Source organism: Nilaparvata lugens, chromosome 10 (genome assembly GCF_014356525.2).
Source record: "Nilaparvata lugens isolate BPH chromosome 10, ASM1435652v1, whole genome shotgun sequence".
NCBI classification, from domain to species: domain Eukaryota; kingdom Metazoa; phylum Arthropoda; class Insecta; order Hemiptera; family Delphacidae; genus Nilaparvata; species Nilaparvata lugens.
This window is the reverse complement of record NC_052513.1, coordinates 21,101,976-21,126,512: the sequence shown is the minus strand read 5'-3', so window position 1 is coordinate 21,126,512 and position 24,537 is coordinate 21,101,976. Positions and strand designations below refer to the sequence as shown.

Sequence of the window (24,537 nt, the reverse complement as noted above, 5' to 3'; positions counted from 1 at the left end):
TAATCTTTAATTGACTGGACTAGGACAGTAACACAAAGTATCTGATTAAACTATTTTTATGTTCGGAACAGATATGGTACACAATTAGAAAACATAATCAAGACGGTAGTTCTAAATCAAGAGACTGCAACAGATTATTGGGCCTATTTAACTCGCTAAGTAATCAAAACTACAATTGCTACAACACGAGTTTGTTCAACACACTTGTTTAATTAGTAGAACTCGTCTGAACTTTGCATAGAAAAATTCCTTCTCCAGTTCTTCAAGATCTAGGGACTGAGCTATTTTATGTTCGCTAGACCACTCAGACGTTCCTGGGACATTGTTGATTTTAGATATATGACTTCATTAGCTTGAGTATGGAAAAGCTTCTTATAAAATTTTACTATTCACAATGAATTTATTATTTATTTGCATTTTAAAATTTTCCGTTCCTTAAAATTTGCCGCCCCCAAAAATCTGCCGCCCTGTGCGGCCGCCCGGTCCGCCCACCCCTGGGGCCGGGCCTGTGGCCCGTTGTCCCTCTGTTGTTTCTGAACCCACACTGAACTTCACTGAGTTCTTCCTCTGCATTATAACGTCACTCGCTTGAAATTAATTGTGGAGAAGATTTTATAGGCTATGTTGAGCAGTGTTATTCCCCTATAATTATTGCACATGAGTTTGTCCTTTCTTAAAAATAGGACAAATTATTCCTCTTTTCCATTCATCCGGCATTTCCTCACTTACCCATAGAGGAGAGGACACAAGTATGGAATATTGCACCTCATTATGCAAGGCAAAATAACAGGTAGGAGGTCAGTGGGGCGAAGACGGATATCTTGGCTGCGCAATTTAAGGGATTGGTTCAAGTGCACCTCAAATGAACTTTTCAAGTCAGCTGTAAGCAGGGTGAAAATTGCCATCATGATAGCCAACCTCCGCCATGGAGATGGCACATGAAGAAGAAGACAAAACGTGTAGGAAATTTATTAAGCTTCATTTTTATGTAGTTTATAATGTCAATAAAACACATTGTTTCCAAGATATAAGCATGTATGTAATAAGTGGAAAATGCAACTCTTAAACCACCCTCATCCCTTCAGCAAATGATGTAGGGGTTGGAATTTTTGATATGCTACCCTTCAAACTAGTCTCAACAAAGCGGCAGAGTCAAAAATTGTGTTCCAAACATTTCCTCAAAATTTCATTGTCAACTGATCTATTGTTGCTGAACAGAAAATTTCACTCTTGACACTAAAACTGCTGCAACAGTCGTAGGGAAATGTGTAAAATAGTGAAAATATACATCAAATTGAAGATAATTTGATGCTCTATCAGCTCATAATCAACACGAATTTTTTTCATCAATTGTTCAAAAATTGTATGGCTGAAAAAATTAATAACTATTAGCCCCCCTATTGAAATTTCTGGTCAGAAACCATCTTAGTCCATTTATAAATAAGAGTCCATTCATAATAATTAGTCTAACATTTAATGTGGCTGATTTATCATGTCCTAAACTTTACTACCATAAATATTGAAGTAAGAATTTTCAAGTGGACATTTTAATGTTAATTTGAATAATTCTGAATAGAGTTTATTCGATCACTTTGATTATTTACTATATCATTATATGATTTCTTTCTTTAATCTTAGCTTGAAATCAAAAGCTCAGAGATGAAAATTTGAATGTAAATTAACATGTAACCTGATTTAATTTCTATTTAAATTGGGAACTTTGGTATTTACTCGTGATTCATTGATATAAATATCAATAGGTTTGTCTTGTGTCATGTAATGACATCGATATCGGGGACCGAGCTTATCTCTGGAGTACAAAAGCATAAAAATTTATTACAAAAGAAGAAATTATAATATCATTCATAGTTCATACAGAAATGTTCTATCTAATCACAGTGAATCTAACTATTTAAACATCCAAACATCTGAACATCTAAAAATATAAACAGAAATTGCTCGTTTAATAGTATAGGATGAAAGGAAATAGGACCAGCTGATGGAATATTATGTTTTTTTTCTAAATACAGGAAAAATGGCTCTCTCAAGGCCATGGCTGCGTAGAAACATAGAGCAACAGAGGAACCAATACAACAGAAGCTGAAGAAATTATTCGCATTTCTATCACCTCACAATTAACATCAATTAAACTACCATATGTTTGGAGAGATCAAATTCAAATTTTTTTTGCTATCATCCGGTCACTTTCTGTACCTATTCTTCCAGATGTTCCATGAATACTGCAATGTTTTAAAATAAGATCGCTAAATTTGGTAACACAACTACAGCTATTATCACTTGAACACAGCTAACATCAACTAATCTTTTTCACTTGCTTACACTTTCTTTCTCACGTTTTCAACAGAGTATTGAAACTTTTTTTGATCAGCTGCTTCTTGAGGGACCAATAATCCTTTGTGATAGAGCTTCAGCAATTTTTCCCAAGGTTGAGACCTGTTCCAAAATACTTTTTTTATCGCAAACGTACTCTATTCCTGATTCAATAAAAAAATGTTAGAGGCATTTTTGAGATCCGTCAGACATACATACATATCCGCAAACACACATATCTAAACAAAAATTGTTTGCTTAGTATAATTGATTTCAATGATCATGATTTCATTTAATGAGAACTCATTTCACATTATAATAACAACAGGTATAAATAGCGAAAATGTCAAACATAATTTATTGAAATCGAAACTAATAACAGCTGGCATAAAAAGCAAAAATGGCAATCATAATAATTTTGAAATCGAAACAATAGCTATCATCTTATCTCCATCTGATCTAATGTGAACAAATTATAGTAAGATTCACATCAATGTGTCAGCATTATTTGAATGGGGAGCATTGATGCTATTAATGAGGTATACTGACAGTTTCAAGTGAATATCAGCGAACTGTTATGCATTTTCTCCAATATTTTTATCGAAAGCTATCTTTTATTTTCTCTGGTAACACAACTAATTTTTGGGAATAATTGATTCATGGGAAAAGCGCCTTACTTCTATGAAATATATTTTTACATTAGGAAAAGCAACAACAGCTATTTGGCCGTTTTAATAACCCATTTCTTTCGTCAAGTTAAATTCTGGCCGAATTTCCTCATTTTTTGCACACAGATTCCACAACGGACACTTCTGAAGTTTTAAAAATACCCTCCATTCATCATACTGAATAATTAAAATTTAATCGAAATTGTTTAAGGGGAGTCCAAGTCGCCTATACCTCCCATGTTAGATTACCAGTTTTTTGGTACCAATTACACAAAAACTAATGGAGGCAGGACTCTGAATTTTTGTATGCTTCTTTATCACCATAAAATCAACCTACTGTGGTAAATTCATGTCCCTACCTCCAATATTTCAGAAGTTATGATTTTTTTCTGTCTTGACCATTTTTTCCGCCCAAAATTGTACTATTTTTTTTTTCTAAACATGTTTTATCCTATCCTCCTCATTTTACTACAGGAGTAAGATAGTAAGATATCAATCATATAAACATGTTGTGTGAAGCACAACCCTCTATCTTTAATGGTTTCCTGAATAAGTGTACCTAAGTACTGAAAAATATGTTTTCTGGGAAATCAATAAAAATGAAAAACATTGCATAGAATTGAAACTAAAAATGATGTAATGATAAATTACTCACATCAAAATGCTCCAGAAGAGTAATCTGGATCATCTCCCTCCTCTAAAGACAGCTTACTCCTCCTTCTCTTCACTCTTGCCTCCTTGGTTGCCACCATTGCTGCTCGCTCTGCCTTCCTCAGCCGGACCAGGTCTGCGCTCTTCAGTGCTTCTAGGGTATTCACTCCAATGTCATTGATGCCCATTGCCTTCATAACTGACACTCTTCTCATATTCCCATCATTGAATGTTATCACAGCATCATAAACCCCCAACTCCAATGTTTTTCTCCCAATAAAAACATTTTTTGGAAGTCTATTCCACACCACATTGTTGAAACTCTCATTGACATTTTGAGTTTTTCCATGTAGACATCTTTTCAGAAGACTGGGGTGTGACAGATCCTTGAAAATAGGCTAGTTGCTTCCATCACAGCCTTTGGAATAGGCCTATGCTTGTGAACTCCATTCTCTGCCTCGGCCTTCCGATATTTACACCATGTCTCTGGTGGTGGAGGACATAGGAAATGGTTCGGCTCTTCATCGGTTGAAATACTGTGGTAATAAATTGCCCAAATAGCCTTCCTCATGTCATCAGCACTGTGAATATTGTCCCTGATTGCTTTTCCATAATATCCCTGCAGCTTGTCAATTATTACATCTGTCAATCTACCAGCTCCTTTTATTGTTTTTCCATCTGATAGCTTGGTACTACCCAACCTCTTCTTCAAATTCCTGAGACGACACCCCATACGCTTTTTCACATGCCCTATACACTCCAGCTTAGCAACAACTGTATTATGTGAAATTTTTGATGATCGCTACACTGTCTATCGGAGTGATAGGGGAGGGGGTGATGGTCGTCAGAGGGGAGGTGGAGTTCTAATTGCAGTGAGAAAATCATTGCAGTCTGAGCTTTGTAGTGAGCTTTGCGAGAATAATGGGAATTGTTTTGATTCAGTAGGAATTAAACTGTATTGAACTCAACGTTTTATCATATATCAGCTGTTTATTTGCCACCATCTACAACATCAAATACTTTTCTTACTTACTGTGACTATATTGAATCTCTTAATGGATTACTTAGTAATAATTTAATGATAATTGGAGATTTTAATTTGCCTGAAATTATCTCTAATACTTATAATCTGTTTTCTGGATCAACTAAAGCAAAAATCCTTAATAGCTTCACGTCATTTTATGATTTAATATCTTATAGTTCTGTGCAAAATGAGCTTGATAGAACTTTGGATATTGTGTTAAGTAATTTCCCAGTTAAAGTTATGAAAAGCGATGATCCACTTCTCCCTGAAGATGGTCACCATCCTGCGTTGTGTGTGGAAGCCTCATACTCAGTGATGACGTCAGAGCTCGACTCTAACCGATCACCCGAGTTTAGTTATGACTTTTGCAAGCGGGACTTTCTCGGTCTCTATTGTGGTCTCCGTGACTGCAGTTGGGACTCCGTTTTGAGTTGTGATGATGTTGACTCTGCAGTTAATAGGTTTTATGAAGTACTCGACCATAATTTTAAAAAATTTATTCCAAGGAGGAAAATGAAATTTCCAAACAATAAGTATCCTCCTTGGTTTACGTCTGATATTATATCTGATTTGAAAATTAAAAATAAATGCTCAAGAAAAAGAAGAACTTCACCTTATCACGATGATCTATTTGAATCATTAAGAGCATCTCTAAAAAATAGAATTGCATTGTCTCATCTGGCGTACCTCAATAGAATTCAGAATAGCTTGCGATATGACGTAAAAAACTTCTGGAAATATGTTAATTCGAGAAGGAAAACTTCTTTTGTAGAGTCAACCATGACACTGGACGGTGAGTCCTACTGTGGGGCTGATATTGTAAATGGGTTTTCCTGGTATTTTCAATCTGTTTATGGGGCTGACGCGCCTGATGCACGGATGGAGTTTCCGGAGATGTCTGGGTGCTCATTTCTAGATGGGAGCGTTGGCATGGTTTCTTGTGATGATATCCTATCTGCCATCAATGGGCTGAGGTCGGGCTGCTCTGAGGGTCCTGATGCAATCCCCACTTATATTGTTAAAGGCTGTGCTGCAGTGCTGCTGAAGCAATTAGAATACATTTTCAATTTAGCTCTAAGGTCGGGTAAATTTCCATCGAAATGGAAAATTGCGAGGGTTACTCCTGTTTTTAAAAGTGGAAATAGAAATAATATAAAAAATTACAGACCTATATCAATCTTAAATTGCTTTTCGAAAGTTTTTGAAAAAATTCTTCATTCCATAATTTATGAACAGAGTAAGAAGATTATATCATCAGAACAGCATGGATTTTTGCCTGGTCGCTCCACTGTATCCAATCTCATGATATTCAGTAATGAAGTGTCACAGACTTTGGATCGTGGGGGGCGTACTGATGTTATCTACACAGACTTATCTAAGGCATTTGATACCATACCGACTTCTGATTAGAAAACTCGAAGTACTGGGATTCAGTAAAAATTTAGTTCATCTTATTCAGAGTTATCTTGAGGCGAGAATTCAATATGTAAAAATTCATCATTTCAATTCAAAATATTTTCAGTGCCCATCAGGCGTACCTCAAGGCTCTAATCTGGGACCACTCCTTTTTATTTTATTCATTAATGACCTTCCATCTGTTATCAACAGCTCTTCCTGTCTCATGTATGCAGATGATGTAAAGTTGTTTAAAGAAATTAAGGATCTAAATGATTACTACAATTTGCAGAGAGATATTGATCATATGTCCAGATGGTGTGATTCAAATGGGTTAAAAATTAATGTAGATAAATGCAAATTCATGAGTCTCACCCGGCAATCCGCTCCTCATAATAATATATATTCTATAAGTGGTATCCCTCTGGAAAGGGTGGAATTGTTCAAGGACCTGGGGGTGGTATTCAGCTATGACCTCTCTCTTTCAACTCACATGTTGAGTACACAGTTAATAGAGCCAATCAGCATATGGGATTCATCCTGAGGACTTGCTCGCCCTTCAGTGATGTAGAGCCTTTGATACTTCTATATAAGTCAATTGTGAGAAGCCTGTTAGAATATGCATGTGAAATTTGGAATCCATATTATAATGAACAGATTTACCTACTGGAACGTTTACAGAACAAATTTTTGAGATGCATTTATTACAGAAAACATAATATCTTTTGTCCTTTTGATTATCCTTCCAATTCACTTAGAAATGAGTTCGATTTTACTTCTTTGAAAGTAAGACGCGATGTCAAATCAATTATTTTCCTTTATAATTTACTAAATAATAAAATTGATTCATCCCATCTGCTATCAAAAATTAATATATATGTAAATACCATTGCTCGCCGTTCTGGTTTTTCATTTCATATAGCGCGCTCTAGAACCGTAAGTCATTATAACTCTCCTCTAAATAGAGCTCAGAGAATCTTTAATCATTGTTCGGAGCACTTAGACGTCTTCTGGTTCTCCCCCTCCAAATTCCGTAAGATCTCATATAACTTGGTTGGGTAGCATATGATCTGTCTTTTTGTGATTGATTTTATAAAATTTCTATTATTATTAATTTGATTATTCATTCTTGGTTTTACACAGACATCCTTTCTCTCTTCATTCTTTCTTCTTATTTTTTTCTCTTTTAATTATTACTTGTTTCTATTTTGTTTAATAATTATAATCAATTATTATTGTTTACGATTACTTCAATGATTATTTGTATTCTTTCATATTAATTGTATAATTCTTCATTTTTTATCTTCTTGTATTCCAAATTGTATAATGTGTTGAAAATATTGTATTGTGTGAAGGAGGCAAAATGGGTTTGTCTCCATTAATAAAATTATTATTATTATTATTACCATACGGTTTTTTTTTCTAAAACTGCATTGTATGCTTTGGAATCACCATCTCCAAGGAACTTTACATATCGAACACCTCGCCTTGCCACTGATCTCTGGCAAACATTCACTGCAGAAAGTGTCTCCATGCCTCCACTAGTCCCTTCATAGTTTTCAGAACAACTTGCCTCATGGATAATTTTTTTATATGGATTTTCTAATAATATACTACCCTCCAAACTAGTCTCAACAAAGCGGCAGAGTCAAAAATTGTGTTCCAAACAATCCTCCAAATTTCATTGTCAACTGATCTATTGTTGCTGAACAGAAAATTTCACTCTTGACACTAAAACTGCTGCAACAGTCGTGGGAAATGCGTAAAATAGTGAAAATATACATCAAATTGAAGATAATAAGATGCTCTATCAGCTCATAATCAGCATGGATTTTCATCAATTGTTCAAAAATTGTAAGGCCGAAAAGATTGAAAAATTGGAGACAGAAGTGTTTTTTCAAAAAATTTCTCACATTCGAGAGCGGATATCTCAGAAATAATGAGCGATATGGAAAATGTAGAGGACAAAACTTGTTGGTATTTTTGTAAGCTTCAATTTGACACAGAATACGAATGTTCATAAGATGCATATTTTCCGAGATATATGCGAAAATTGAAAAAATGGAACTTTCGAACAACCTCCACCCCTTTAGCACAGGGGCTAGGGATAAGAACTTTTGATATGTTAATCCTCTTACCATCCTTAAAAGAGCTGTGGAGTTGAAAATTGTTCCAAAATTTTCCCTCTATACCTTTATCTGAAAATACGTTGCCTGGATTACATATACCATCTATACTTATAAAATTCTTATCTCACTCACTCACTGATCACGATTTCTGGAAAACTACTGGACGGATTGCAACAAAACTTGAAATATAGCTTCCTTATAAGTCCTAGGTGCTCACTAAGAAATCTTTTGGCGATATTCCAACTCTGAGAGTGGTTTTTAAGGGTTTAAAGTTCGTCTTTTAGCATCTATATTCTTCTTATTCCAATCTCTTAATTATAATTGAAATGTCAATACCATATGTTAATATAGAACTATAATCTAGAGAGTGTACCTCTTCGAAACAGTTATTAACTGATAACCAAATTGATAATTTTGTCAGGTTGGCATTAAGTTGAGTTAACTCTGTTAAGTTGGCACCAAGTTGAAGATTGAAATGCATTTATCGCGGAAAAATTGATTGGGCACTGCTACTTCAATCAGAGCTATTACTGAAAATATTATATTATTATTTATTTTCCAATCACTTGATAATGGCAATATTCATAGCCGAAGCATGTGTTGAATAATTTTAAAAAGGGAAATCAGATTTATAAATATAAGAATATTATTTTTTCTTTCTATTCCTGGGAGTATAGATAATTTTTATGTTTCATAAAACAAAATTTTATGACGGGAGTTCTATCAATTGATCCTATTCTATCAAGACTAATTCTGTTTGTATATCTGTCAGATCGCGTGAACAGCTTAAACAATTTTCATGAAATTTTAATTATTCAGTATGATGAATGGAGGGTATTTTCTAAACTTCAGAAGTGTCCGTTGTGGAATTTGTGTGCAAAGAATGAGGAAATTCGCCCAGAATTTAACTTGACGAAAGAAAGGGGTTATTTATTGAAACGGCCAAATAGCTGTTGTTGCTTTTCCTAATGTAAAAATATCTTCCACAGAAGTGAGGCGCTTTTCCCATGAATCAATCATTCCCAAACATTAGTTGTGTTACCGAAGAAAATGGAAAGTAGCTTTCGATAAAAATATTGGAGAATATGCATAAGGCGGGATGCACACCGGAGAAACGCGTTTCGTGAAAAAAGGTTCAGGGAACGTGAAACGAAAGTTGCTCGCAATCGACTGATAAGATTAAGCAGGGACGTTTCTTTTGTACGCATGCGCGAGTGAAACGGATTGCATGAAACAAGTTTCATGAAAGAGGGCTTCACGAAATGCGTTTCTCCGGTGTGCATCTCGCCTAACAGCTCGTTGATATTCACTTGAAACTGTCAGTACACCTTATTAATGGCATGAATGCTCCCCATTCAAATAATGCTGACACATTGATGTGAATCTTACTATAATTTGTTTACATTACATCAGATGGAGATAAGATGATAGCTACTGTTTCGATTTCAAAATTATGATTAGTTTTATGCCAGCTGTTATTAGTTTCGATTTCAATAATGTTTGACATTTTCGCTTTTTATACCCAATGTGAAATAAGCTCTCATTAAATGAAATCATAATGATTGAAGTTAATTATTATACTAAGCGAACAATGTCTGTTTAAATATGTGTGTTTGCGGATATGTAGTATGTATGTCTCGAAAACGCCTCTAAATTTTTTTTATTTAATCAGGAATAGAGTACGTTTGCGATGAAAAAATTATTTTGGAACAGGTCTCAACTCTGGGAAAAATCGATGAAGCTCTTTCATAGAGGATTATTGGTCCCTCAAGTAGCAGCTGATGAAAAAAGTTTCCATACTCTGTTGAAAACGTGAGAAAGAAAGTTTGAGCAAGTGAAAAAGATTATAATAGCTGTAGTTGAGTTACCAAATTTAGCGATCCTATTTTAAAACATTGCAGTATTCATGGAACATCTGGAAGAATAGGTACAGGAAGTGACCGGATGATAGCAAAATAAATTTAAATCGATCTCTCTAAACATATGGTAGTTGCATTTATGTCTATTGTGAGGTGATAGCATTTTTTATAATTTGAAAATTAGCACTCAGTCAGAGACTTATAAGCTATTTATTTCATCCTAATTTTTCTAAATGGACTTTTTCAAACCTCATCCTATGATTCAGTTTGTCTAGTTTTTGACTACAATTAATTAGTCTAGTTTGTATCCTATAAAATAGTTTCATACAATGAAGCTAGTAGGCCAATAATAATTTGTTTGGTTTGAAGGGATGAATCACTATCACTAACACCAGCTTCAAGCCATCAATTCAAAACACAAATTTCACCTCACTAACTCATGCGGTTTTGTTCTTTTAAGCCTCCTGACCAGATTATCAACATCAAGCAGCTGGATTGCCTCTATATTGTCGTGCTGGTGGAGTCTCTCTTCATGCTTGGCCGCAAAGTGCTCAATAACTTTCGTGACTCTCTCCAATTGAAGGTCGCGATGAAGATCAGCATTTCTGATGTACCAAGGAGCGTCAACAATATTTATTAGTACCTTATTTTGAAATCGTTGTATAATTTGTACATTAGATGGTTCAGTACAGCCCCAAAGTTGAATGCCATAAGTCCATACTGGTTTCAGTAGCTGTTTATATAGTAGAATCTTGTTGTATATGGACAGCCTGGATCCTCTTCCCAGCAACCAATACATCTTTTTGAATTCAATTCCCAGTTCTTCCCTTTTCTTCTTAACGTGTGCTCTCCATTTGAGCTTGACATCCAGCGTCATACCCAAATATTTGGCAGTGTTAGCATGTGGAATGACTTTCTCATTTATATATACTGGAATATATTGAATTCTTTTATTAGTAAAATCCACATGTACAGACTTGGTATCATTTAGTTTAATTAGCAAATGATTTGTCCATGTGTTTACTTGATTAACTGCTCTTTGTAGCTTTTCTGTAGATTCCTCAATATCTTCTGCGACTGAGATAATAGCAGTATCATCTGCAATAATGTAGCTATAGTGACTCCTGCTGGCTTTGGAATGTCACTAGTATACAGTGTATACAGAACTGGTCCTAGCACACTTCCTTGGGTTACACCAGCTTTAATTTGCCTTAGTGTAGAATATTCATCATCCACCTTCACTCTGAAATATCTCTCGTCTAGGTAAGATTTTAATAATATAGGCTATATGTTGATGGTAGGACTTGTTCAAATTTATGGCACAAGCCTTCATGCCAAACCTTGTCGAAAGCTTGGGCAATATCTAAGAAGACAGTAGAACATACTTTTTTCTTCTAAAGGCATCTTTCTATTACATCTGTTAGTATGTGTACTTGATCGATAGTTGAATGTTTACTACGGAATCCGAACTTGTGAGAAGGTATAAGTTGTTTATCCTGTAGAATTGGTTTTAATCTTGCCAACAGTAATCTTTCAAAAAGTTTTGATAGTACCGGTAAGAGTGATATTGGTCTATCAGAGGTTACTTTATTTAGTGACTTTCCAGGCTTAGGTAGCATAATAACTTCGGCTACTTTCCATAAACTCAAAATCGATCTCTCCTAACATATGGTAGTTGAATTGAAGTTTATTGTGAGGTGATAGAAATACGACTAATTTCTTCAGCTTCTCTTGTATTGGTTCCTCTGTTGCTCTATGTTTCCATGCAGCCATGGCCTTGAGAGAGCAAGTTGTCCTGTCTGTTAATTCCTAGCCCGGACTTAATACCACGAGAACCAATCAGAGAAGCCTTCTATTAAAGAAAACCCCTGCTCTGATTAGTTCTCATGGAATTCAATTATGATTGAAATTGAACAGGCTTTTGAGCTACTGGACCTGATATTTTCATGTTTCAAAATCAGCTAAAAACTGTATGAAAAAAAACATAATATTCCATCAGCTGGTCCTATTTTCTTTCATCCTATACTATTGAACAAGCAATTTCTGTTTATATATTTACATGTTCAGATGTTTGGATGTTTAGATATTTAGATGTCTATGTGTTTGTATTTCACCGGATCTCGAAAACGGCTGTAACGATTCTCACGAAATTCAGAGCATAGTAGGTTTATAATATAAGAATTCGACTGCACTAGGTCTCATCCTTGGGAAAACTCGCTGAAGCACATTGAAAGGATAATTATTATTCATCCTTGGTAAAACAACTAATAATAATTATTCCGTCGTCTGTTGATGATGGAAGTGAGTGAGCGAGTTCATGTGTGTGGGACTGTGTCAAAATTATGACTCAGCTGTTGAACTTTTGTAATCATCCAATCAGGTACTTAGTGCCGGTTGCAAAAAAGCCGGATTATTTTCAATCCTGATAAATTCCATTAGATCCATCTTTTTGAAATGGTCTTCTCTGATTTGGTTCACGTGGAATTAATCAGGATTAAAATTCAACCGGCTTTTGTGCAACCAGGCCTTTGTGAGGAATATGTTTGCATTCCTCTGGGAATTACCTATTGATATTTATATCAATGAATCACGAGTAAATACCAAAGTTCCCAATTTAAATAGAAATTAAATTAAGTTTCATGTTAATTTACATTCAAATTTTCATCCCTGAGCTTTTGATTTCAAGCTGAGATTAAAGAAAGAAATCATATAATGATATAGTGAATAATCAAAGTGATTGAATAAACTCTATTCAGAATTATTCAAATTAACATTAAAATGTCCACTTGAAAATTCCTACTTCAATATTTATGGTAGTAAAGTTTAGGACATGATAAATCAGCCACATTAAATGTTAGACTAATTATTATGAATGGACTCTTATTTATAAATGGACTTCCATGGAGAAAAAAATCAGTGTATTGGCTGCTTTTACACTTTTGAATAAGTGAAACAAAAAGTAAAGCTGCGTTTACACCAAAGTTATTAACAAAATGTAAACATTTGATGAACATGTGTGTTATAGTCGAGTTCCGTTCAATCTAATAGAATCCATAGAGATTAAATTATAAAAATTTTGTCAATAACTACTCTGCGTACAGAGAAAGATTTATTTTCAGGTGTAGTGGATCTATGTATTTGCGCCTTCGGTGTGAACCAGCTTAAGCGATAGGCTATGCCAGAAATTCCAGAATAAGCAAGAGATCCATGGATACCAGAGTCAACCAATTCCATATAAACTTGATTTGGAATCTATTTTCAATTGCATCAAGCAAAAGCAAGAATAACATGATCACTGCTAATTCGATAACTGTCAACGAGAAATATTAATTGCCAATGGATAAAGGTGAGGTCGATTCGCCCCGCCCAATACTTCACAAAATTCGCTGCAATTAGTCTACTATTCCACAGAGCACTTCCAACACATCAATTAATAATTCAAATCATCAGACTCAATAATTTTCATGCCAAGCTGTGGCGTAATTTCTGAAGTTCCAATCACGAAGTCTTGATATTCGTTGATAGATGATCGATTTCGGAAACAAACTCACTCTTAGACAAATCATTAAAATACGTTTTATGGTGTCTCATATTCACATGACAAAGCATATTCAGAAAATATTTGAGTAGATCCATACAATGCATTTGAATATAGCCAATCCATAACTTATTGAGTAATATTAATGGAACCGAACCTGATAGATACAATTCTATCGGTACCAAGAATACGAGATAGGCCTACACGGAGTTCAAGTATGGCAACTGATGAACACTTTGAAGATTGTAATATGAAACCGACTGGCATTGAGTGAAAGCGAACCAAGCTGAGAGGTCAGAGTTCATTCTGACTCAAGGATTCTCAACTTATCACTCACGGCCAGAGGCGTTCACTCGACAAAGTAAGTGAGCATTTCGAAAATGAGATGGTCCGCAATGATCACTCACATAGAACGGAAGAGCATGCCAGACTCATTCCATGAATCCCTATCCTATTCAGCTAGAGCAAACTGTATATTCACTTGAAACCGCAGATAACTGATAACCATGTCCTTGGAGATTGTGAATTATCCTGTCTCACAAGGCTGGAATTTCAGAGAGAGTTGGAAAACTGTAAAGACCATTCCTGTTGAACACGTGACATGTGACAGTTTTGCAGAAGAGATAATTCTTTTTCATAATTCAAATTCATCAAGAGTATAAAATTCTGAATCACCATCTGCTTTTTTGGGAAAAAAGTACAACCCATTTCACTTGACAATATTATCATTGGTATACCTTTCTCTATCTATGTTTTGTCACACTGTATTATCCAATAATCCAATACCACCAAAAAACATCACAATGATTAAACGTTAATGATTTCTCAAAAAATGAGAGTAATATTGATATCAGTTGGGATACAATGCATACACCAGCTATTACCATGAATATCATCACTTGATATCATCAATTGGTCTTACAAGATAATTGATGATAGATATCCAATGAATTATTATACAACTGGAGGCGATGAATAGACGTCGAACTGAAATTTATTGTGTTATCTATTCTGAATTCACATCGTATAAGGCACAGAGCAATAAAGAGAGAACGAAATTCAAAGCAATTGAGCGAAGACGAATTGGCATGTGACAGGCGACAGGCGAGGAAAGTGAGTGTGAAAAAGGAAAAGTGAATGTGAAAAATAGTGAATTCGAAAAAGGACATGGCCGCAGAGGGTTCTTGGATAAATCCATGTGAGAAGAAAAAGCAAAAGACCGTCCCAAAAAGCGATGGCGAACCAAATGTAATGGAAGCAATGTCGTAAGAGGATTACAGCAAGATAAATGTTCAGAGCAGAAGTAGTAATAGAAATGGGTACAGAGAGACGGCCATCATCATGAATACTATCGGCTCTCAAGCTCCAGACATGGGTTCGTCCTTCAAACTGATTCGCAGTTCATGAAACTCTGGGTGTGGAAGCTCATGTTGTCGTTGTATTGGTGTCAAAAATGAAAACCCGGCTTTTACACATAAACATATTATAATGTAGCATAATGTAGCATGTTCTATATGATAATCTATTACTAGTATCAAATTGATTGAGATCAATTCATATCCATACATTAAACAATCATAGTTCATCAGGAGTTTGATCACATTACTCATTGGGAACGGGGTTGAGTGCTCTCACTCATACAAGATTCATTTATTAATAAAAATATCAATCTGAGTACCCTTCTAAATTATTTTGTTGAAGAGATAATTTATAAGGGTACCCAGATTTAAATTTTCATTCATATTGAAAGTAGCCCTAAGGAAAAAAATACAAGATTCATTTAAAATGGCTTCTCCTACGCTCTAGAGTAACTTACAATAATTTATAATGTAATATGTCAGATTAGAATTCTCTGCGTTTTGATAACACAACTCATCAAAAAAGTATTGAATAATTGTTGTATGTAATCAGTAGACAATCGATTTAAGTTCTAATTGATTCTTTTTTGAATATAGAAATATTAGTACAAGTCATTCTAAAGTTTAAACCGTGAAAAAATTCATCTTCAATGAAAAAATCATTCCGAAGTCGATCAATAGTAATACTTTGTATGTGAACTACCCTATGTTCAACTACTATCATAGCCACCTTTATTAGAGGTGGCTATGCTACTATTCATGAGAGCAGGAGATAGGAACTATACTGAAATACTTGTTGAACGAGCGAAGTGAGGTCTAAGATTCAAGTCGACGGTTTGGCATTTCTCTTAACGTTTAAATGTTTGAATGTTTGCGCATTTACGGCAAAACGCGGTAATAGATTTTCATGAAATTTGACAGGTATGTTCTTTTTTAATTGCGCGTCGACGTATATACAAGGTTTTTGGAAATTTTGCATTTCAAGGATAATATAAAAGGAAATAGGAGCCTCCTTCATACGCCAATATTAGAGTAAAAATCAACTATAGAATTATTCATCATAAATCAGCTGACAAGTGATTACACAGATGTGTGGAGAAGCCAGTCTATTGCTGTATTTCCATAAGGTCTATAGTTCCAATCAGGTAGCCTACTTGTGGATGAGAATACTGCGTGAGGTCTACTGTTCACAGAACTACTAGTAAAATTCAAAATGCATTAGAGGTTCTCAACCTTTTTATGAGAATCATTCGCATTCCAGAGTATATTGAGTAATTTCCTCACAATACGGTGCATTCCCCGTAAATAACTTTCCATCCCTCTAGCAAAGAGAATTCTATTCTTCCAATATTATCACCGCGCTTATGTGAAGGTTTTTTATGATTAATGGATTCCAATAATTGGTAATCGTTGAATTCCAATAGAACTGCATGATTAGATTTCTCGTAGAACATCCTACTAAATCAATGTCTCATTAGAGGTAACCAAGTGAAAAGTACCAAGTACATCTCTCTGTATTCCCTAAACAAACTGTCTACTGATGTTTTATCGATGAAGATTTTCACGTCTGACTCTTTATTCCCTGATTATATGATTTCTGATTCTATTCACGTATTTATTGGCATTCTATGAATATTCTTCATAACTCAAATCGTGATGATTCCTAATAATATAGGTGGTTGATATTCAAACTATCATTAGCATGAATAGATAGATACGTAATAGATATTCACCATGAATACACATCATTTTATCGCAGGAAGCAAAATTACGATGAAGCTTCCAATCAGCAACATGAGAACATTCTTCTATCAGTAGAATAACAATAATAAGTAGAAAAAGAGGAAAATACAAATAACTGTCTCACTGAATTCAGAAATCATTCCCAAAGAAAAAAGTACCTGTTGACTAATCATTTCTTTCGGATAAAACGTTATTCATTTAAAAAACCCCAGAGGGGTTATTTTTTAGAGCTACATACTTGGACAGTTATTCTCAAATTCCCTCCCTTTTATGCTCAAAGCCAGTAATCACTTTTCATGGTGCAATGCTTGTTAGCAGAAATGTGACATCACTGAAAATTCAATAGAATATTAATGTGAACAGAATGAAATAAAATCCCTTGATTTCAGCAGTGAAATAAGCTTTTATCAGTTGCAATTTTTCACAAAATTCATATTCACTGTCTTCGGTTAAATGAAAAAAATTTATACTTGTTACAATGTGGAATTCACGTGTACTATTTGGCCCATTACATAACTCCTCTTCTATAGCTGTCTTATTCTGATAGTATATTTATTTTGAAAGCATAACTCTTGCAACTTTATTCCACTACAAACCCACATAAACCCTGGCTAAAGCCGCTCATTAGCATTTCATCATTCAAAATGTGCTGGTTTTGTCTCAAGAGCAAATGTTTCATGTACTTTTCCGCTTGCTAGGGATCCAAGCCCGGGCCACACTACTCCTTTGCCAGCTTTAAAATATTGTCTCTGTGAATGTTTGTTCCACTATATGCTAGTTTATCCCATTCTAATACGCTGCTATGTCCCACACAGTGGTTAAGAGCTTCCTATTTCATCATCAATTAATTATCTCTGGGTTGAAGATACTGCATGCAAACGCTATGAAGAGCTTCAAGTGGACTCAGAATAACATTCGTTGCATTTTCTGACAGTGAGTTATTCTCAAACCAATGCGAAACTTCATTAGAAACAAGCTAAGTAGTCATGGTTTTTTAAATTATAATCGATGATATCTCATAACAATATTACTGATGTGATTGTAACTGGATGAAATCACCTGAATCAATCAGAAACCAAACCATCATTGCTATTATTCATTCAGATTATGTTCATTATTCAAGTGAATGATATCAATGGAACGATAATATAATAAAAAACGTCGTCTTCCTACAAGGATTAGGCAATTTGCCTGTTCAGACTCCAAACTCACCATCACATCCATCTTTTTCGGGGTCTGCCCACACTTCTTCCAGCCGGGTTATACAACATGACAACATAACTGCCCTAGGAGTCATGTCACTCTCCATCCTTTCAACATAATCTTTCCAGTTTTGCCGATCTTCAACTTCTGTCATATGGAGATTATGTTGAGCTCGCTTCTTATATCGACATTATGAAGCCTCTCTTCCCTTGTGCACCCTTTTACTGCTCTTAAAAACCTCATTTCGGCAGCCTGTATAATGAAAATAAATCACTCTATTCCTCTCAATGATTTTATATGAATAATTAAAAGAATATAATGAATCATATCACATAGTATATAATTGAGTACAGTATAAATTCTGACGTGATTCTTTTTAACAAAAAAGATTTGATTTGTTCCGGATCATGATAAAAGCATTGTTCAGAATATAAAAAATCCTATTTCCCAGTATCATTAGCAATATCATTGTTACTTAGCGTAACGATTAGCTTTCATTATGAACACCATGAACAATTTCTTCAAATCTGTTAAGAGAGATTTCTTCAAGTTTGTTAAGAGAGATTGCCGGGTTTTTTGTCGCGAACTGCATGTGATAATTATTCAATAGCACGGTCTCAGAGGCAACTGTTCAAAGCCCGCTTTCTAGTACACTTATTGGATCTAATAGACCATTAATTCATTCCATTATATAGGTTCAAGGGTTCATTAGCTTCAAGAAGTGTCCAAGAAACCAGGCCTATGACTTTTCCTTTCAGGATATTACAAAGGATTTGATGAATCAACTACTGTGGTTACCAAAATTGAATATGATCAAATATTTGATATCAAATAAATTTAAAATGAAAAACCTATGTCAACTTTGTCAGAATACCTTGTTGAATTGATTCAATTTCATGTGAAAAATGTAGAAAAATGAAAATAAATGCCACATCGCAACATGCTGAGCTGGTATGTGAATAGAGCTGTTAAACATTTCTCTTCCGGCGAGTTTCTGCTGAGTTCCCAGAGTGGAGGCGGATGCGATGACTCCATTTCTTCCTCATCGATAGACAATAGATATTTTCCATTTCCGAAGATATCTTTCTTTCTTCCACTGAGCATCCTACCCCTATTGACGACGTCTACACGCTCAACCAAGTATGAAAATAGATCACAGTATTCTATCTGGATCACAGCCGGAGCGTAACGTTCACATTCTATCTTTTGATATTGCATGCAGCCATTGAAACCATAGATTTGGAAGACTTGCGCAAAATAGAATTGGAAAAGAGCACTTACCGATTTCTCAAATTGATGACTTGACGTCCGGCTCGAAATGGGCTTCAAGTGATCTCTCGAGTTGCTGTTCTCCATGGATTCGCTTGTAGCATGGATGCCAATTTTATATCGAGAACGCTCTGTAAAATGAGAAGAAAACTTCGTGAAGTAAATTACTGCATCTTGCAATTACTAGACGTATTGCTTCAGGATAATCAGAGCGCAACATTGACCTAGGATAGAGTGGAGTTTTTTTCTACATCCCACCGATATTCAGACATGAGCATATATCAATAATATATTTATGTTTTGACGTTTAGAATTTTAACATGAGTATATCTTGTGGATTTGAGTGAATTGCTATGATTGTGAAGAAAGATTTTTGTTTGAATTTGTATTTTGAAATTAATTGATCTGATAAATCCAAAATTATTCTAGTACGTACATTTTCTGGACTCAAAATAGTGTGTGAATTGAATTATCATTTACATAACCTCTAGACTGTATATTCCAAATCAAGGCTTGAAGCAGGCGAATGCCTGTTGATTTTACCTGCATTGTATCTATTGTCTATGAATAAATAAACAATAATATTATTGATTTGTATAATATAACAGAAATGATTGATTGAGTAAAAATCACCCGTTTTTTTCCGGCTCGGATTGTTCCCATATCAACAATAGGCTATGTGTGAGTAACTAGAGAGATCGTGATGAGAAATTGATGAGCTTCCATTTTTAAGAGAGTTTTGAATCACAGTTGAGTAGTTTTGAAGTGATTTTTGTTAGCATTGTTTTTCTGAAGGAGACACCTCTCCAAAGAGAGATGAGCATGGAGTATGTACTAATTATATATAGAGTGTTCTGGGAAAAGGTGTCCATACGTCAGGGCATGATTCCTTACATCAAAAGAAGAAACAAAGTTCCAATTAACATAGGTCCGAAAATGCTTGGTTACCTAGTTATACAGGGTATAAGATTTCCTCTGAATTTCAGTTCCCCTGCTAAAACGAAACCCCACCCCTAGGGTATTTGTTGGCTGTTAATTAAAATGTACAATTTAGCGTACTTCATGTAAAATGGACTCTATGTAAATGAAAAGTTTCACATAAAGTACGCTAAATTGTACATCTTAATTAACAGCCAACAAATACCCTACGGGTGGGGCTTCGTTTCAGCAGGGGAACTGAAATTCAGACGAAATCTTCCACTCTGTATAACTTGGTAACCAAGTACTTTCGGACCTATGTTAATTGGAACTTATTTCTTCGTTTGATGTGAGGAAAGACGCCATGACTTTCGTGCGCCTTTTTTCAGAACACCCTGTATATCAACATTGTACAATGATAAGGTATTTCTAACAATAATAAAGTGAACAAATAAGCATTTTATGGATTATTATATCAAAGTTTTTCTTCGCATTTCATGATTTCCAAAACAAATTTTCAATAATGCAGTGTGGCTGCTAGAATTTTTTTTACAGATTTCCCTGAGTAGTCTCAATACCCCAGTTCCATTCTCACGTAAATTTCATTTTCCAGGCTATCACCGGTCTCTTTCAATAACCAGTATTCCACTCCTATATCGAGGGAGGTGACGTTTCCCAATGAATAAACAACTATTTATTCGTGAATTTTCACTCGGAACCAATCAATCTCACCATTTTCCGCATGTTTGTTTGCCAAATAAATCGTCCGTTTCCGGTTATCATTGGCGGCCATTTCCTATGTATGGCGACGACGTTATAAATAATTGGAGGACACAGGCAATGCGCAGATGATTGCACAGAGCAAACAGTAGACATAGAGTGGCATCGATATTGGAGTGAGATTCCATTGGAGTGGAGCCTTTGTAAGCGTACCCTAGGGAAATAGAGCAACGAATTTCCGCAAAAGTAATTAGTGGAGGACAATTTCAAAGCCCCTGACACCCCACACCAACACTAAGCTCACTCGCACATCATCAGTTCATAGTAAAACATAAACCACCAGATATGACCAGGTAATTTGTCTGTTAATCGGTTATCACCACACAAATGCATGGTATTAAATGTCAGTGCAACCGAAATTCATGTTAACCACACTATCATCAAAAGGAAACTTGTGATCAGTGCATAGTCCTGATGTGCTTTAGAGGCACTATTTATTTCCACTTTACATACCATATTAATGCATATGTTTCCAGGAGAGCGGAATTTGAGACCTTTAAGAATAATCAGCCTAATTTTTGTGAAAGTCAAAAGATCAAAAAGTGTTTCACAGATTATTTCATTTCATTCCAAGTAAGGCAAGGGACAGACAATAACTTGGAGCAGAGCTTTTGATCTAAGGCTTCGCTGCTATAACGCCTATCGGAGGACAACAATAGAATAGGCCTACTGAAAAGTCCTTAATTTTTCATTTTCTTAAAACTTCAACCATAACAGAAGTATTCGTCTGCTTTAATCATACAGGAATGAATTATCATAGCACATGAGAACTAGCTCTGTCAAATATTCTTGAGATTAGTTGAACTATTTGCGAATCGGACATTAAATGAAACTGATTTCTGTAGTCATGCATGGAATTCGTCCTTATTATGTTGAACATTCAGGGCTGGTTTCCGAGCTCGGGATTCAGCTAAGTTCTGGACTTTAAACAGCTGGAGTCAGAAAATTGGCTATCCGGAACGGGGCGTAGTCGTAGTCATAGTCAAAGTCACGTTTAAATCAAATTTAAAAAACTTTAAAATTGAACACAAAATAAAATAAATAGAAAATTGTGTAGAGTTTCAGCTATTTTGAATTATTTAGGAATGTTTCATCTCGTCAAGGTAAAACGTTTCCAACTATAGAAATTAGGAAATAAAATAACGATTATTTTGCTGCAACTATTTACTGTTACTACGCCCCGTTTTGGAAAGCCAATTTTCTGATTCCAGATGTTCAAAGTCTAGAACTTAACCTGTATAGATTTCGAGTTCGGAAACCGGCCCATAATAATATTATGTAGAGGATATATATAAATAATGATGAATAACGTTTATCATGACAACTTTTTCTTCGAAGAATATCATTGAGCAGTTGAAACCATTTCCCAACATTATGCAACGAAAAATATTAAATTATTGAATAATTATATATGAATTATTGGAAGCTTCTGAATGATTAATGATTAATGAGTAACCGTCCTGGAATTCACATTATCTAATAGGCAGCCTTCTTCCATATCACATGAAACTCATTTTATTTGTATTCATGTAGATTTCAACTTGTTCGAAGGGCACACATTTCTTAAAACCTCTATGCACAAAGAAAATGTTTTTTAGCTTCTGATATAAGTAGTGTAGAGTTCCTATGGGATCAATTCAGTTGAAGATGGCTTTTTTCCAGAACCATCAGCTGAATTACTTTATTCAAGCACTGAAAAACTTAAGGACAAGAACAGGGTAGAAGTTTGTGCAGATAGTGACTTTAATCTAGAATTGAGAATATCCCCGGCTACAGAGCAGTTTCACGCTCAGATCGCCTGCAGCTAGTTTTTCAATTCAATTCATAAAAACCAGCAGGATATGAAATTCCGGCTATCACATTTCGAATCGCTATTGTCAGGGATTATGGTCACTTTGTGAGTCAGATATGAAAACATTTTTGTCGGTGTTCATCCAATCGGAAATCTGATTGTGAGAAATCTCTTCATTCAAGTTTCAATATTTCAAGAGTTTGTCTCAATCGGTTCGATTATATTGAATAAAAGAGTTGGTATTGACTCAATTTTTCCCTTCAGTAAATCGAACGATTATGTTGAGTGTAAAGTTCAATTATTATAAATTCTATTTCACGTTGTATGGTTACATGATTATGATATTATAGGATTGAGAATATGTTCCATTAATATTGAAGCTGGAGTAGGTGAAAAATCTGGTATGGCGCACTCACACAGCTTTCCTTGCCGTTATGAAAATTGATCACCTGACGCTAGTGTTCACGAGCATCACAAGTCTACTATTATTCAAAGAAATACGCCAGCTGGTGACAGGACAATAACGCTGGAAACACACGAAGTCTGCTATCTCTTCATAGTGAATGATTCAATAGAATCAAAAGTTGCCTACAGTTTGCAATTTAAATAATAACATTTTCTCAAATTTCAAGCTTATTTTAAATTTTAGGTGAAAATGTTACTGGATGTTAATTGAAAAGATTTTCATGCTCAATCTTCTCCACTTGAAATTTTCCGTTTAAATTATATCTGAGACCTGATAACTGGAAATCAAAAATCAAACTTTGCATAGATGGGTTGGAGCTCCTGAAATCTTTACAGATATGGGACTAGCGGCAGTTGATAGAGCTTATCAATGACTTATCTAGGTATGAATTTGATCAAAATCGTTGGAGCCGTTTTCTAGAAAATCGCGAAAAACCCCTGTTTTTGACAACATTTTTGCCATTTTAGCCGCCATCTTTGATTGAATTTGATCGAGATTGTGTCGGATCCTTATATTGTAAGGACCTTAAGTTCCAAATTTCAAGTCATTCTGTTAAGATATCGTGTACACAGACACACATACACTCATACACACACACACACACACACACACACACACACACACACACACACACACACACACACACACACACACATACAGACCAATACCCAAAAATCACTTTTTTGGACTCAGGAGACCTTGAAACGTATAGAAATTCACAAATTGGGGTACCTTAATTTTTTTCGGAAAGCAATACTTTGCAATAATCTTTAGGGAAAGGAAAGTAAAAAAAATATGAGTATCATAGAGCTGTTATATGATTATAGTGATAATTACTATATTACTATATCAAGTCCAATCATTACTATATCAGCCTTCTTGTTTCCGTGAATAATCATGTTCTGGGTGCTTCGCTAAATTATGTTTGTAGTTATGATATGGGAGTAAATTATATTATCAACGATTATCTTGATTCTCATAATTGAATCAACAAGTCTGTGTCACCTTATAAAAGTGATCTCCTGTGTAAAATCTCTAGACTTATTTGTACTTGAAACACTTTAAATATGATGAAGTCTACGGCTACTTATTCACATTATTTGTAGTCTTGAATGGAGTTTATCGATCTTACTTAATCCAAGTTCACAAGATTAATGATAAATTCATCATCTTAATCTCATTATAAATCAGCTAACTATTCTCCAACTTTCCCAAAATCTTATGATGGTACCGTCACCCAGATGTCCAAGTATATGTTGTAACTAAGAACCTTCTTTCTCTCGAGCAAGTAGTCAATCCATTATTGGCCGATTCCAATTTTCCTGGTCAGTGATTCCAATACAACTGTGGATCTCGACGAGCTTTCGATGAGCCACGAGTTCATCTCTTTCGCTCGCATTCCTCTCCACGAAC

At 35.0% G+C, this 24,537-nt stretch overlaps 1 protein-coding gene across 2 annotated transcripts in view; it reads right to left on the bottom strand.

Moving 5' to 3' along the window:
- The window catches only part of LOC111047221, a 161,844-nt gene that overhangs the window by 91,848 nt on the left and 45,459 nt on the right, over nt 1-24,537 (bottom strand). For both annotated transcript variants that reach the window (XR_005572291.1, XM_039436533.1), the window contains exon 6: nt 19,181-19,299. Coding sequence is in view for 1 of the 2 variants with exons in the window: in XM_039436533.1 (XP_039292467.1) it covers nt 19,181-19,299 (119 nt within the window). In the remaining variant the exon portion in view is untranslated. The remainder of the gene's footprint in view (nt 1-19,180; nt 19,300-24,537) is intronic.